General features: G+C 41.2%; 1 protein-coding gene and 2 pseudogenes across 3 annotated transcripts; all 3 read right to left on the reverse strand.

Annotated features, from left to right (window-relative positions):
* Positions 1–5,808: 5,808 nt before the first annotated feature.
* Positions 5,809–6,573, reverse strand: LOC308509877 (E3 ISG15--protein ligase HERC5-like; the record flags this gene model as incomplete). The annotated part of the gene is given in 3 exon segments (XM_081078387.1): positions 5,809–6,130; positions 6,132–6,156; positions 6,159–6,573. Coding segments are annotated over 3 exon segments (762 nt in total).
* Positions 6,574–7,190: 617 nt separating this feature from the next.
* Positions 7,191–8,714, reverse strand: LOC308509878 (E3 ISG15--protein ligase HERC5-like; annotated as a pseudogene). Its single transcript has 2 exons — positions 8,674–8,714; positions 7,191–7,855 (listed from the first exon to the last, which is right to left on the reverse strand). The product of its transcript is annotated as an E3 ISG15--protein ligase HERC5-like (transcript).
* An 11-nt stretch (positions 8,715–8,725) lies between these two features.
* On the reverse strand, positions 8,726–9,234 carry LOC308509879 (E3 ISG15--protein ligase HERC5-like; annotated as a pseudogene). Its single transcript has one exon. The product of its transcript is annotated as an E3 ISG15--protein ligase HERC5-like (transcript).
* Positions 9,235–16,558: the final 7,324 nt, after the last annotated feature.

Consider the following 16,558-nt stretch of genomic DNA (forward strand, 5'->3'; position numbering starts at 1 on the left):
CAAGCAAGTGTTAAAGTCTGGAGGGTGGAGTGGAGATAGATAGGGTGAGGGAAATGGTGGGGAGCGGGGCTGGTCGATTCAACCATTGCTGGATACAAGTTCCCCAAATTTTGTCACTAAGACATGTTCGTCACCATCTCTTTGTTTTACTCTGTTTTGACTTTAGCTTTGCTTTCTGCTCTCAAGGTGGCAAGAAGTCCTCTAGCAATTGCAGACATGTCTTATTTTTTCTCCATAGAGAAAAATTCTTTCTTTCAACAGATCTGCCTATTTTCACCCCAAAAAGACCTAGACTTGAGAGGTAATTGGCCCTGATTTCCCTAGAGCTGATAAAGGGCTCTTTCCTGAAAGGGTCACTGTGAGCAAAAGGCTACATTGCAGCCTTGTGTGCAGAAAGGCTCTGGAAAGCAGCCCTTGTCTAGAATTGTGGGAAGAGGAAGACGATCTAGAGTGATGTGTGGTTGTCTTTTTGTGGGTGCTCCCTCAGCCACATGTACACACACACACAAACTGGGACCTACTGTGGCTTGTTCTTCTCTGTGGCCCTAGGGTTGTCCTAGAAGCTGAGGACTGATTACTTACTTACTTATGAATGAATAAATGAATGAACCTTTGTTTCCTTTACTACATCCAGCAGAAAAGTGCCTGAAGCCACAACCTGAGATTTATCTCCCCCAGCAACTAATGTGTAACTTCAGTCGTTCCGTTACATGCGATTGAATGCTTCTTAAATCAATTTCACATCTTTTTATTTTAATAACTCAGAGAGTTGGGGTTATTAATACCATTTTAGAATAAGGAAATTGAGATCCAGAGAGCTCAAGTGAGTTGCTCATACACTGGGGCCCAGGCTGGGTGCTAGGGGTCAGGGCAAGTCCCAAGAAGGAAAGGAAGAGTAGAGCAGGTATGGAGGGACTGCCAGTTAGTGACTCCTGAATTAATAGAAACTATCAAGGGAGGAACCTTTGAGCAAAACTGGCCATGTTTAAATGGGAAACCCCATGCAACTTCATAAATCATGCAAATCTGTGTCAGAGAGAGTAATTCAACATTTCCCGCTACTCAGAATTGTTCAGTCATGTGGTGAGGCTTGTCAATGCCCAATGGGATGCTGGGGACATCAAGGGAGATCAGAGCAGGCTGATTCTTGAAGAGCTCTCCAGTCTAGACAAGGAGCAGATGTTAAGACAGATGTTAAAACAGACATTAAGCAAGCAGTGTCATGGGGCTGTGGCAGGGGTCTACCAGCGCCATGGGTTTTACTGTGGGAACAGGAGAAGAGAGGGTGGTGGCCAGGAAAGATGCTGCACTGTAAGTGACCTGTGAAGGGAGACACACCTCATACGTAGACACACATACTTTTCTCACTGCTTAAAATGTTCCGGGGTTTCTTATCACATGTGGTATATATTTCAAAGGCTCTACCATGACCTATGAGACCCTATATCATCTGGTTCTGCCCATTTTTCTACCTCACCTCTTTGCACTTCCTCCCTCCCTCTCTCTGCTTCAACCATACTGGCCGCTTTGGTCTTCTTGAACAGGACACTTTGTTTACACAAGATTTTGCCCTTGCTGTTCCCTCTCCTTATAACATTTTTGCTCAGGTATTCTCAACACGCTGGCTCCATCTTGTCAACAGGTCTCTACTCAAATGTCACCTCCTCAGAGAGCCTTTCTTACCACCTGTGTCTAATATCACCTCTCCTCCAACTTCTATCACTGTTCCATAACACTATCTTATCATCTGCATCCCATTTATTCCTTTATGGACTTTTTTAATTTAAATATTTGACAGTTAATACCAACTTATGGTTCAAGAAAGATTATATAACAGATATGCACTGAAAATCTAGCTCCCACCCCTACCCACTTCATCAGGTCTGGTGGCTTTGTAGTGCATCAACTAAGCTATGGCTACATTTCCTGCTCTTCTTTTTGTGGATCTGTGTTCATGTCATAAGAGAACTTTACGTGACATTTGAAAGGCAAAAGTAAACCAGATGTCATATGATTTACACTCTGAAAATCATGCAGGGCAGCAGACACTGGGGCAGCTTGTGCATGGTATCACTGATCTGCTTGTCTTGTTGGCTTGGGGCAGCACCCAGACCCACATCTCCTGCAACCCTGATCAGAACTCCCCCTTTAGCTTCTCTGAATTCTGGCCAAGCATGTGTGCAGCTCTGTGGTGAAGGGCACTGGATTCTGATGCAGGTCACCCATGCATGGCACCGAAGTGGGAAGTGAGAGACAGACATGGGTTTCAACTGGTCCATGTGAGTCCTACTTATGCTCATGGGGTCCACATCCAGCTTTTCTTCCTGATTGATGTTGGGCTCAACACTGGACACACAAGTAACAGCCTGAATAGACTTTCTCCAACAAGTGTAAGATCTAACCCCTACCATTAATTCCTTATTCAGACTTCTCTGATTAAGTCTTAATTGATATACCACATAGTCACGTTTTATTTGCTGAAGTATATTCTGATTCCACCTTTTTTTTTTCAAAGAAGGGGACATGTTATATAGTTTTCTGTGTCTTGCTTTATCACTTAATAATATCTCTTGGCGATATTTCCATATCGATATGTAGAGAATTCTCTCATTCTTTTTTTATGTTAATAAATTGAGTTGATTTTAATTTTGAAAATATTTCCAAGAAGGGGTAAAGGGTGTTAGGTAGGGTCAGCCAAATCATCTGTGTTTGTTGATGGCTACTTGAAACGCTTCTTCCACTCTTTCCATTGTAGAATATTCAGGGAGGTAGAGGCCACTAAAATATGTGCTCTTAAGGGATCTTTTTCATTCAGATTTTCAGAACAGCAAAATTTTATTTTCGTGTAGTTTAAAACTTTTCCTTGAGAAATGTCTATTCAGGTTCTCTGCCCATTTTTTAATTGGATTGTTTGTTTTTTGTTGTTGTTGAGTTATATGACTTTCTTATACATTTTGGGTATTAGCCCCTTATCAGAGATGTTGTTTGCAAAAATCTTCTCCCATTTGATTGGTTTCCTCTTTATTTCGTTGATGGTTTCTTTTGCTGTGCAGAAGCTTTTAAGTTTCATATAGTCCCGTTCATTTATTTTAGTTATTCCCTTGCCTTTGGGGTCAAATTCATAAAATCCTCTTTGAACCCAAGGTCCATAAGTTTAGTACCTATGTTTCCTTCTATGCAGTTTTTTTATTTCAGGTCTTATGTTTAGGTCTTTGATCCATTTTGAGTTAATTATGGTACATGGTGACAGCAGTCCAGTTTCATTCTTTCACACATGTCTTTCCAATTCTCCCAGCACCATTTATTGAAGAGGCTGTCTTTTCTCCATTGTATGTTTTTGGGTTCTTGGTCAAAATTTTTCTGTCCTTATTTATGTGGTTTTATTTCTGGGTTTTCAATTGTATTCCATTGGTCTGTGGGTCTGTTTTTCTGCCAATACCATACTGTTTTGATTATTGTTGCTCTGTAGTACAAGCTGAAGTCAGGGTGTGTGATACCTCCAGAATTATTCTTTCTTAGGATTGCTTTGGCTATTTGGGATCTTTTGTGGTTCCATACAAATCTGATGATTTTTTTGTTCTATTCCTTTAAAAAATGCCACTGGGATTTTGATGGGGATTGCATTAAATCTGTATATTGCTTTCGGTAATATGGCCATTTTAACTATGTTGATTCTTCCAATCCATGAGCACGGAATGTCTTTCCATTTCTTGTGTCTTCTTCAATTTCTTTTAAAAATGTCTTATATCACAGTATGGAGGTATCTCAGGAATCTGAAAATGGAACTACCCTATGATCCAGTAATTCCACTCCTAGGCATCTACCCGGAGAAATCCAAAACTCCAATTCAAAAATCTGTATGCACTCCTATGTTTATTGCAGCACTTTACACAATAGCCAAGATATGGAAACAACCAAAATGCCCATCGGTAGATGACTGGATTAAGAAGCTGTGGTACATTTATACAATGGAGTATTACGCAACCATAAAGAAGAAAGAAATCTTATCATTTGCAGCAACATGGATGGATCTAGAGAACATTATGTTAAGTGAAATAAGTCAGAAAGAGAAAGACAAGTACCATATGATCTCACTTATATATGGAATCTAAAGAAAAGACTATGTGAATGAACTAATCAGAGACAGTTTTGGGGACGCAGAGAAAAAACCGAGAGTGGTTAGATGGGTGTGTGGGAGGGGGGTGGGGATAAGGGGAAAGGTGAAGGGATTTGGAAGCAGCTGGTAACCACAAGATGGCCTCAGGGTTTTTTTTTTGAAAATTAATTTGGGGAAGGTATTCTATAATGTTGTAAAGATTTTGTTGGGTATCCGATGGACATGCGTCCTATTTGGGAGACCACCTCAGGGATACTGTGGATACCTGATCATGGCATTGTACATCAGAAGCTAAACATTAATGAATGCCAACTATAATTTTATATATATAATGTGATGGTTCAGTGTGAGGTCGGAGGGATAGTGGATGGGGGGAGGGGGGTTCACAGTATGAGGGATATAAATGATGAACGTCTAAGTATTACCTTGTTTTGTACACCTGAAACTAATAAATAAATTAATTAATTAAAAAAAAATAAAAAAAATAAAAATGTCTTATAATTTTCAGTGTATAGGTCTTTCACATCCTTGTTTAAGTTTACTCCTAGGTATTTTATTCTTTTTGTTGCAATTGCAAAAGGAATTGTTTTTTAAATTTCTTTTTCTGAGATTTCATTATTGGTATATAGGAATGCAATGGACTTTTGTACATTGATTTTGTAGCCAGAAACTTTACTGTATTCATTTATGGTTTCTAATACCTTTCTGGTGGAGTCTTTAGGGTTTTCTATACATAGCATCATGTCATCTGGCTAATATCCAAAATATATAAGGAACTCATACAACTCAACAACAAAAAAACAAACAGTCCCATTAAAAAAATGGGCAGAGGACCTGAAGAGACATTTCTCCAAAGAGGACACACAAATGGCAAATAGACATATGAAAACGATGTTCAACATCACTAATCATCAGAGAAATACAAATAAAAATCACAATGAGATATCACCTCACACTAGTTAGAATGGTTATCATCAACAAGACAAATAATAACCAGTGTTGGAGAGGCTGTGGAGAAAAAGGAACCCTCATACACTGTTGGTGGGAATGCAAATTGGTGCAGCCGCTATGGAAGGCAGTATGGAGGTTCCTCAAAAAATTAAGGATAGATTTCCCATGTGACCCTGCAATCCCTCTCCTGGGTATATACCCCAAAAATCTGAAAACATTTATCCGTAAAGTTGTATGTGCTCCATTGTTCATTGCAGCTTTATTTACAATGGCCAAGACATGGAAACAACCAAAGTGTCCTTCGATAGATGACTGGGTAAAGAAGTCGTGGTATATATACACAATGGAATACTGTTCTGCCATAAGAAAAGATGAAATAGTGTGACAACATGGATGGGTCTTGAGATTATTATGCTAAGCGAAATAAGTCAGACAGAAAAAGTCAAGAACTGTATAATTTCACTGATATGTGGGATATAAAACTGAAAGCAACAAAGGAACAAGAAAAACAATTAAAGAAACAAAAACTCATAGACATAGACAAGAGTTTAGTGTTTACCAGAGGGTAAGGCATGAGGGGATTGCTAGATGAGGATAAACAGGATCAAATATAGGTGATGGAAGGAGAACTGACACTGGGTGGTGAACACACAGTGGGATTTATAGATGATGTAATACAGAATTGTACACCTGAAATCTATGTAACTTTACTAACCATTGTCACCCCAATAAACTTTAATTTAGAAAAATTTTTGAATTGTCAGTTCCTGTAAGAAACACAATTGAATTTCTTCTCTTCCTTCAAAGTCAATCTGTTGTAAAGCCTTCCAAAACATCACTATGGTGGGATGTGAATGGTCATATCCTTGTTTGTAATGAGCATTATTTTCAGAAGTTTCCAGGTCATAATCTGTATTTCCAACAATCATATACTTTAGTTCTTCAGGATGGAACAACTGAATAATCTCCTTGTCACACACTTTGTAAAATCCTCTTTGAAATTCTTTGTAAGCTGCCTTTACAGAGACGTTCAAGATATAACTGACACACTTAGAAACACTGTTTGTTAGTCTGGTCAACAATTATGCAACTTCATTAGGAATTAAGTCTCCATCATTTTTGTTCCAACGCACATTCAAAAGGATATAAAATACTTCTCCAAAGTCATCATTTTCATCATCCAGAAATGTTGGCAAATTCTTTCCAAAAACAGGACTGAGTTCTTTCAAGTCTTCCAATGATGGTATTTGGTCTAAAAGTTTCTTAAACAGAGCCAGGGGGAAAGTGATGTTGGCAACATTGGAATTAAACAGGGAAAGTCCACATGGAACCCCAAAGAAGAAATACCTCTTCTCAAATTTCGGCTTGACAGGAAACCAATTGTAGGAAGCCTTTTTAGGACACATGAACATCCCATATTCTGGCCGGGTCATCTCTTCAAACAATGGAAAAACTGCTTTGAGTCCTCCAAAGTCATGTTCAATTTCTTCACTAAATGAAAGCATTAACTCACTCCCCAGATCTTTGCTCTCCAATTGATTTAGCTGACTCAAATCACCCTCAATCAAGTGACTCTGTGAATGTTAAAGGTGGGCAGCAAAGCTAAACTGAACCCTCTGTGTTCCACAATTCCAACCAACTGCATACAAGCTCTTTTTTCTCCTGTATTTTTAAAAGTGAGTCTGCATATAGTAGTTAAATTTTTGACAGAATATCAAGATAAATGGAAAATGACTGAATATAAGAGGATATTGGATGTCCACTGAAATTTCTGAGTTCATTTTCCAAGAGGACCTTCTGTATACATCGCCATGAAAATTAAGCCAGTGTGTGAGTTAATTTACTTTGAAAATATTTTCAGGTAGTTGACATTTCGTTTGGTCTACCCTGTGCAGCCTTTTCAGTATTTCTAAGAGAGCTTAATGTGACAGTTAATTCTCAGTACTTTCAGTTTGATGATGCAGTTGAGCAGTGATGGCTTTTTCTAAACATCTGAATGAATTTGTGAAAGCAGATTCTTGCAGAGATGCCCAGTATTCCTCCAGAACCCCTGAAGATTTATCACTCATTTTACAAACATCCTCTGCAAACGGAACCAACAGGCTCTCCCAGTTGGTTAAAATCATGCATCATGACATTCTAGGAGAAGGAAGAAAACTTCTAAAGTATTTTGGTGTGGAGAATGAAATGGACGATTTTTGAGAAAATTATCCCTGAGACATGTGGTTATCCAGTCCTTTTGGGTTAACTCCTTAAAGGTGTTTCTTGCTTTATTTAAGACCAAATGAATAGACATCATTTCTACAGCTCTTTCCCTTTCAAAACTTCCGGTCAGATAAGCAGGAGATGAAAATATCTCTGATTTCTCTTTTTGTATTTTGCCACTGCTTAGTCCCCACATCAGCAATTCACCTCTCTACAATCCATTCAGTACGGGAATTTTCCTCCTCAGGTTAACATAGGCATTCTCTTTTTTCATTCAGAGCAAAATGCTTTGATCCTTTTCAGCAATCATTATTGACTCCTTTTCTGAGATACAGATTTCAATTTGAGTTCTTCATCTCAGGGCAATTTCATGGGAACTGGTATCAGCTGATTATGTGTTCTACCGTTTCCCAGTTGTTGTTTTTCCAGGACCAAAAGAAAAGACCTTTCCCAAATCAGAAACATTGACAAGTGTGTGTCCCCTTTCACATGCTATCTGGGTCACTCTGTTCCCAAAGAGCTCAGTCACCAAAGGGTCTTAACTCAGTCTGTGTTGAATTGTGACCGAATTGCCCATTTCTTCTAGCATCAAAAGTAAACACTGGCCCATTGTGGGGACAGAGCCAGGAGTACAGTTTCCAGGCTCTTGGCCTTGCGTGGAAATGTGCTGGCTCGGGTAGTAAATGGCCATCAACTGATCGAATGGGCATCAGCTGTGGTTAGTTGGCCGTCAGCTGTAACCAGTGAGCCATTGGCCATGTCACGCAGGGGACCCTGCTCGATGCGCCATTTGTCGTGCGGGGCGTCCGGCGGGATCTCAGCTCCCGCTCCCCACATAAGAACGCAGGACATGGTGAGGCCAAAAAGGAACACCCACGGAGCCATAGGTAGGGGGGTCAAACCAATATATCTTCGCTGGTGGCTGGGCTGGAGACACAGGAAGCAGGATCTACATAATCTGCAACCCGCCCATCCTAACAGCAGTCCGCGCTTGACAGCCACCATCTTCTTGTTAGCCCCCATTCCATTCTGCTAGCGTAGCCACAGCAGTTATATTAGTGGCCAATGGCTTACGGGTTACAGCTGACGGCCAACTAGCCACAGCTGATGGCCATCTACTACCCAAGCCAGCACCTTTCTATGTGAGGCCGAGAGCCTGGAAACTGCTTTTTGGGGCTTTGTTCCCACAAGCCACTAATATAACTGCCGTGGCTACACTAGCAGCTAATGGTGGCTGGCAAGCGTGGATTACATTTAGCACAGCGGATTGCAGTTAGCAAGGGGTTGGTTGGTTGGTCGTTGGTTGGCAGACAAGTGGCTGGCGGATTGCGGATCATGTGGCTCCTGCTTCCTGTGTCTCTGGCCCAGCCACCAGCTAGACTATAGTGGTAATGACTCGCCTATCCATGGCTCTGTTGGGGTTCTTTTTTAGCCTCACCATATCCGGCGTTCTTACGCAGGGAGCCGGAACTGAGCTCCTGCATGACACTCATCCTTTGTGAGCAGGGTGGTGTGAGAGCCACCACAAACAAGCAAGAAATTAAAATTTCCCATTGTCCAGTGCTTCATTAAGGGAAGGAAAATCTTTATGTCTGTGTGGCCCAGGCCTAGTTGTCCAAAATCATTTCTTCCCCAAGAGTAAATGTTTCTGGATATAGATTTTCCCACAGAAATCTGAGAAAAGGGGACTCCTGAGAGATGCTCCACAATCTGGTGTCAGGGGTGAGGCAAGTATTTTTCCAACTCTGAGCTGGTGGTGTAAATTCTGTCCCCATGCAAAAAGCTCACCTTTTTAGAGTGCCAGAGAATGATAATCTCCACATGTGATCTGAATTTTTTTTTTCTTGTAAAGTGCTTTGAAACCTTGCGTGTTCTGTGTGATAGCTGTACTCAAATGGTTTTCCATCTGTGGATTGAATCAGCAAGTGCTCTGCTCCTTGGTCCATGGAATGTAAGTTCATTTTTCCCCCCTAACTTAATGCTCTTTGCTCCACTGGCAGCTGGTGCACCTGGAAGCCAGGCACGCCGTGCTCCAGCACTGCCAGGTGCCCGCATGCAGCACAGCTGGCTCTTCACCTCAGCTCTCCCCAGCAGCACACTGCAGAGGCGCGCGGTGCAGAGAGCCAGGACATGGCAGGGGGCCACGGCCTCTCTCATTCTTTTTGTTTTCCCCTCTTCTTCTGCCCCCCCCACACTGGTTCAAGCCATTGTTTCTCAGTCTAGTTGTGTAGGACACAGTTCCCTGGCCCATGCTGGTATTATGAGCCTTGTGCTCCCCTCAGCTGAGGCAGTCAGTGGCCAGTTGTTGGTGGGCCACTCACACAGCCGCTCACGATGGTTGCCAGCCACTCACGCTGGCCACTGGCCGGCCACTCATGGCAGAATACAGTAGCCCATGGCAGCACACAGCAGCTCACGCTGTCTGCTGGCCACTCACACTGGCCACCGGCCGCTCATGGCGGCACTCAGCAGCCCTGGGCAGCTCATGCCAACCTCTGGCTGCTGAAGGCAGCCCAGCTCCAAGGAGAGCTGTTGTTCACAATCTTAGCTGTAGAGGGCGCAGCTCACTGGCCCGTGTGGGAATCAAACCCGCGGCCTTTGGTGTTAGGAGCACTGCGTTCCAACCGCCTGAGCCACCGGGCTGGCCCCCTCATTCTTTTTTTTATAGTTACTACATATTATTCCATTGACTGGGTGTACCATACTTTATTTTAACCATACTTTATTTATTTGTATATTTAACTATCTATATACAAATTTGAGTTAAATTCTCGTGTGTGTGTGTGTGTGTGTGTGCACGTGCTTACATATGTGTTATTTACCACAAAAATAGTAAGGCTCTTGAGACCAAAGGCCTTGTTTTTCTTATATCCTCAGCACCTAACAATGCCTAGCATATAATTTATTCTCAGTAAATAGTGTATTGAAAGCATAAAGCACTTCTACACTTTTCCCATGGGTTATGTTATTCACATCCATACCCATTGTTACTCTGAAATCTCTATTTTTAGCCTAGGCTACTTTGAGGGACCCATACCCAACTACGCCATCTCTTCCTCAGCCCAATGTATTTCACTGCCTCCTCCACATCTCCACTTGGATGTCCCATGTAGGTCTATGAGTCAGCATTTCCAGAACTGAACTCCTCACTCCTAACCTCCTCAACCTGCCCCTCCTTCTAGGCTCCAACCTCTAACCTCATCCAAATAGCATCAAGTCCCGTCCATGTCCCATATATGTGACAAGCTTTCTTAAGTGAGTTGTATGCATGGATCAGTAAGTCATAATCCCTGTCATTCCTCCCCCTCCCGGCCTCACATGCAGCCCCATTTTAGGCTTCCTCCCCTCCATCCTCCAGCAGGACAACAAGTTAATAGAGGACTCCTAAAACAGCTGTGATCATGTCATTCTCTTAACTAACAAGTCTGTGAGATCTATCCCCACACATCCCCAAACCTGTTCTAAATGTCTTTTATATAACTGTTTCCTTCCCCTTCATTTTGTATAGGCTCTAGTTATTGCTATGTAACAAAACAACCCAAAATGTAGTGGTTCTTTAGGTTAGCTCGGTTCAGTTGGATAGTTCTCACTGGGTGCCTCTGTATGATTGCCATTAGCTTTTAGTTGAATCTGCAGTTATTTGAAGTTTAACATGACTGGACATACCAAATGGCTCAGATACATGGCTGGCAATTCATGCTAGCTGCCTACTGGGGGATCAGCTGGAGCTGATAAGAACGCATATGCATGGTTTGGACTTCTCACAGCATGGAGGCTGGTTTCTGAGGAGGAACTTCTACTGTCTGAACTTTTCAAGAGTTCTGGGCAAAAGCTGTAAGGCTTCTTATGATCTAGCAGTGCAAATCACAGGTTATTACTTATGTGACATTCTATTGGTCAAACAAATCAGTAAGGCCAACCCAAATTCAAAAGGAAGGGAAGTAGACTCCACATCTTGAAGGAGGAGCAAAGAATTTATAGCCATCTTTAATTTACTATAGTCCACCTTCTGGACATAAATATTTATGTTTCTCTCATGTGCAAAATATACTCACCTCCTCCCAAGGATGCTAAAAGTCTCATCTCAGTACATCATTGAGTCATAATGGATCTTGTCATATAAATCAGGTCCAGGGGCAGATGAGGCTCCTCAGCTATGATTTCTCAAGAACAGCTTCTTGAGTACTGTTCCTCTTGATCTGAAGATCTGTGAGCTACAGACATGTTATCTGCTCTCCACAGACTCAACAAACAGAATTGACAAACATAAGATAACCAGAGCAGACACTTCTGTTCAAAAAGGGGAAAAACAGGAGTGACATAGTTACCACTGGGTCATAGCAATTCTGAAATCCAGTTAGGCACAGTTGCCAGTTCTTTGATGAGGGTCCAGTCCTGCTTCCTGGGAATGATTCTTTGCAGCTGTTGCCTCCACCTTCTTGGTTCATGGGTTTCTTCTGAGTCCTCCTTTCTTTTCCATAAGAAATAGCGTACATTTACATCTAAATAGTCATCTCAGTCTGCTTCTTGGAAGATTGAGCATTCACAAGTGTATTTTTCTCTTTTTATTTTTGTGCTCTGCTTTTTCTTGTGTTCTCTAGTTGCTATTTTATCTTCAAACAGCATTTTGAATGGCTGTAGAATGGGGTAGAATTATCATAATTCTTGGTCTTTGAGACTATTTCCAAATTCCATTCCCCTGAATACTATGTTATTGGTACTCATTGAGCACATACTGTGTTCCAGCACTGTTCTAGGAATCAGGAATAGCAATGACAAGACAATGACAAGCAAAAACAGACAAAAATCCCTGCTCTTATGGAACTGCAATTCTAGTGAGAGAGATGGACAATAAGCAAACAACTAAGCAATATAAAGAAACTAAGGAAGGGAGATAGCAATTGGATGCTTTGTATCTAGTGGTGACAGAAGGGGGAACTTCACTTGTCTCGTTAGGGAGACCATCTCAGGGATGATGTAGATGCCTGATCACTGCTCTGTACACCTGAAGCTGAAGCTGAACAATAATGAATGTCAACTACGATCATATATATATATACATATATATATATATACAATCATATATATACAATCATATACATATACATATATATGTATGTATATATAGTTACAAGAAGTGGAATACAGCATTAGGAATACAGACAGTGGAAATGTAATGGCTGCATGCGATGTCAGAGGGGTAGTAGATGTGGGGAGGGGGATTATCACTGTGTAAGGGATATAAATGATAAATGTCTTACTATTACATTGTTTTGTACACCTGAAATTAATAAAAATGTTTTAAAAAGTTGAAAGATATAAAAATAAATAAATAAGGAAGACCATTCTTTCTCACTGAGATGACATTTAAGTCAAGACCTGAAGAAAGTGAGGGAATGGCCATACAGATACCCGAGGGAAGAACCTTCCAGATAGAAAGAAATACAACTGCAAAGTTCTGAGCTAGATGTGTGTGTTCTCTTTTCTTAAACTAGTATAGTTTGAACAGACTGATCAGAGGGGACATTAGAAGGAGATTATGTCAAAATACTATTTGGGGTCAGGTGGGTAGGACCTTTTGCTTGTATGAAGTGTGATCAAAAGATATGGTGAATGTTTAAATTTTTAAAAAATTATTGTAGTAGAGGACACATTGCCATTAATCCCCCTCAAAATACTCCCCCTCGCTTCGAACACACTTATCCAATCGTTCTTATCACTTTCTGAAGCAGTTCTTGAAGTCCTCTTTTGTGAATATCTAGTTCATCCTCCATCATGACAATGCTCTGTGTCACAAGTCACTTCTGGTACGGCAATTTCTGTCAAATAAAAACATTATAGTGTGTCCTCATCCATCTTATTCACCAGATCTGGCACCATGCAACTTCTGGTTCCTTCCCAAAGTCAAAATGACCATGAAAGGAAAACATTTTGAATCAATTCAGGACATCAAGGCGGCCATGACAACGCAACTAAAGACACTTATGAAAGAGGACTTACAGAACTGCTTCAGAAAGTGGCAAGCATGACAGGATAAGAGTGTTCAAAGTAAGGGAGAGTATTTTGAGAGGGGGTTAATGACAATGTGTCTTTTACTGTAATAATTTTTTTTAAATTTAAACATTCACCGTATTGTTTGATCACACCTCAGAAAGCCTTTAGTTTTTGCTCTGACCTATGGGAAGAATTTGATTAGAAGAATGACATGGTTTGACATTTTTATAGAATTACTCTAGCAGTTACAGTACATTGAGAATTGGTAGAAGATGAGGTGGGAGCAGGAAACCAAGGTTGTTGGAATAATCCAGCTGAGAAATGTTGGAGGTTCAGACAAGGTGGTGGCAGAGATAGGAAGAAGTCACATTCTGATTATCTTTTGGAGGCTTGGATGAAGGGTACAAAAGATAGAAAGGGGAGTCAAATTAGTTTCCTAGGACTGCTGAAACAAATCATCACGAGATTGGTGGCTTAAAACAACAGAAATGTATTTTCTCAAATACACCTCAAATATTAAAATCAAAGTGTCCCCCTGCCTTTTTTATTGCCTCTTTCAATTTCTGGTGGCTGTTGGCATTCTTTGGCTTGTGGCTACTCATTCCAGTCTCTGATTCCATGTTCACATGGACTTCTCTTTGTGTTTGAATTCTGTGTGTCTCTTATAAGGACACTTGTCTCTGGATTTAGGGCCCACCTGGATAATCCAGGATGATCTCATCTCAGTAGCCTTAAATGTATCTGCAAATACCCTTTTTCCAAATCAGGTTACATCCACAGGTTACATCCAGGATGTGGACATATCTCTTGGGGGGTCACTATTCAACAGGAGTCAAGAATGATTACAAAGCTTTGGATTGAGCAACTGAAGGAATGAAGTTTGCATGAACTAAGATAGGAAAAGACTATGAGAAGAACACATTGTTGAAGATGAAGTTCTGAGTTGATCTTAATGTGTTCACATGGGGTAGGGTGCCCCACCCTCCTCAAAGCTCTTGTAAACAAAAGTCCAGAAATACCTTTTTCAAAAGAAATTTAAAGAGGGTTTACTCAGATAGTAATTTGCAAACCAGGAAAAGAGGCCCTCTCTATGAACAGAGAATACGTTCCAAATGGAAGGGATAGGACAGGGTTAATAAGGGCAACAGTTGCAAGGAGCTATTGATCAAAGAGATGGCTTGTTAGGGGAAACCAGGCCATAAACTTACATCATTTGTTTCCTGATTGGGGGGGCAACTGGACGTTCAATGATTGGCTGACTCAGCGATCAAGTAAGTGGGGTTGTGAGGTGAGAACAATGGATAGTATATGACTAAGCATTTTATCAATGTCCTAGTTTCAGCCCAGGCCGTTAAACAAAAAGGCTGTCTTTGATCACACAATCATAGTACAAGGAGTATTATTCAACAACAACGTAAGGAGTCCAATTTATTAAACAGTACAATCAATGCAGGGGGGCTTCTGGCTCTGCAGGCCATTCTGGAGCCAAAAATGGCAAAGTTGTGCTCTGTAAGCAGCTCAAACTATAAAAATCCAAATATTGTGCCACGAATTATACAATTAAAGTTCTTATAAGTCCTCATTTCCCCCTTTTTATCAGACCTCGCAGAATGCGATGGTGCTGATGAATCCAGTGATTAATCCAGTTTCTCTGTTCTTGAGTCCCATTGTTGTTGCCAGAGTGGTATATCTCCCTCCTCTGGATCCCTCTTGACCCACGGAGGAGAGAAATGATTCCAAAGTTTCTTGAGTTTTAGCCTCGGTGGCCAGTCTATAAAGGCTAGATGACTAAGATGTGATAAGTTAGAGTGGCAGAACATGGCTTTAAGCAAAAGCAATAGTTAAAACACAAGAGACTATATACTTATTCAGGATTATAAAAGTTAAACAAATGTGATACCCCAATTAACCATTTCTAGTCTATGTGCTACCATGATTTTAGTCTCTGCAGTTGATTTCAAACAATAAGGAAAGTCGTAGACCACAAAATTAAATGCTATAAACAAAATCAGTAAACCTATTAATAACATGACAATAATTTGTAATATCGATCAGAACCAATTTTCTATTCTGGAAGGTAACCAGCTAAATAAGTCATGTAATGGGTCATATTTCTCTTTTTTGTCCCATATACCTTTATGAAAAATATAAACATATATGTATTTATATATATAATATATATTATACATGTATATAATATATATAAAATGAGGGGACCAAAGAGGGCTGGGTTTGAAGTTAAACTTAGATTTAAACTTCGTTTTGGCAGGATTGACAAGCACAGGTTAGTGATAATCAGGGAGTTGAGATTTTTTCCTCCCTTAATGACATTTATTTGAAAGGTAAAGTTTGAAGAGAGCAAGTCTGGGTAAACATAGGATCAGGAACAGTATCAAAATTGGTGACAGGGGGGCAGCTGGATGGCTCACTTGGTTAGAGCGAGAGCTCTGAACAACAGGGAACAAATAGGGTTGCCAGTTCAATTCCCACATGGGCCAGTGAGCTGTGCCCTCCACAACTAGATTGAAGACAACAAGCTGCCGCTGAGCTGCCAGAGGGGCGGCTGGATGGCTCAGTTGGTTAGACCAAAAGCTCTTAACAACAAGGTTGCCAGTTCAATTCCCCCATCAGATGGTGGGCTGTGCTCCCTGTAACTAAAGATTGAAAATGGTGACTGGACTTAGAGCTGACTGCACCTTCCACAACTACATTGAAGGACAATGACTTGGAGCTGATGGGCCCTGGAGAAACACACTGTTTTCCAATGTTCCCCAATAAAATAAAATAAATTACTTAAAAAAATTGGTGACAGGAACTACTGATATTGGTTCTCTGTTGATTTAGAGGTTTGGTGACATATCCAACAATCAAAGAGGTTGCCTCCTTTAGCTGCACTTTGGGATAGCTTTCTCAAGACATTATCTTTCAGATACGGCCCACATCTGCGGCGGTGGAAACGTGGCCGGCATCCGCAGCTGCAGAGACGCAGAGGATCCAAGGATGGAACAGAGAACACAAAAGCCACGACGTGGGCTCTTTCCCTGCTTCCCACAGCTGATCTCTCCTGCTGAGGGGGCAGCCATTTGGGCCCTAGGACCCAGCTTAAGAGGCACAAGATTCAACATATACAGAGGCCCACTCCAGACCAAACCAGAGTACTACCGGATTTGACCTACATGTCACACCCAGAAGGAATTCTCTGTAGACACAAGATCCCATAGAAGCCAAACCACATTTAAGCAGTCAACCCTCACGCAGCAGAACACCCTGCGGTGGGCAGAGCCAAGTCTC

This window comes from Rhinolophus hipposideros (assembly GCF_964194185.1).
Source record: "Rhinolophus hipposideros genome assembly, chromosome: 17".
NCBI classification, from domain to species: domain Eukaryota; kingdom Metazoa; phylum Chordata; class Mammalia; order Chiroptera; family Rhinolophidae; genus Rhinolophus; species Rhinolophus hipposideros.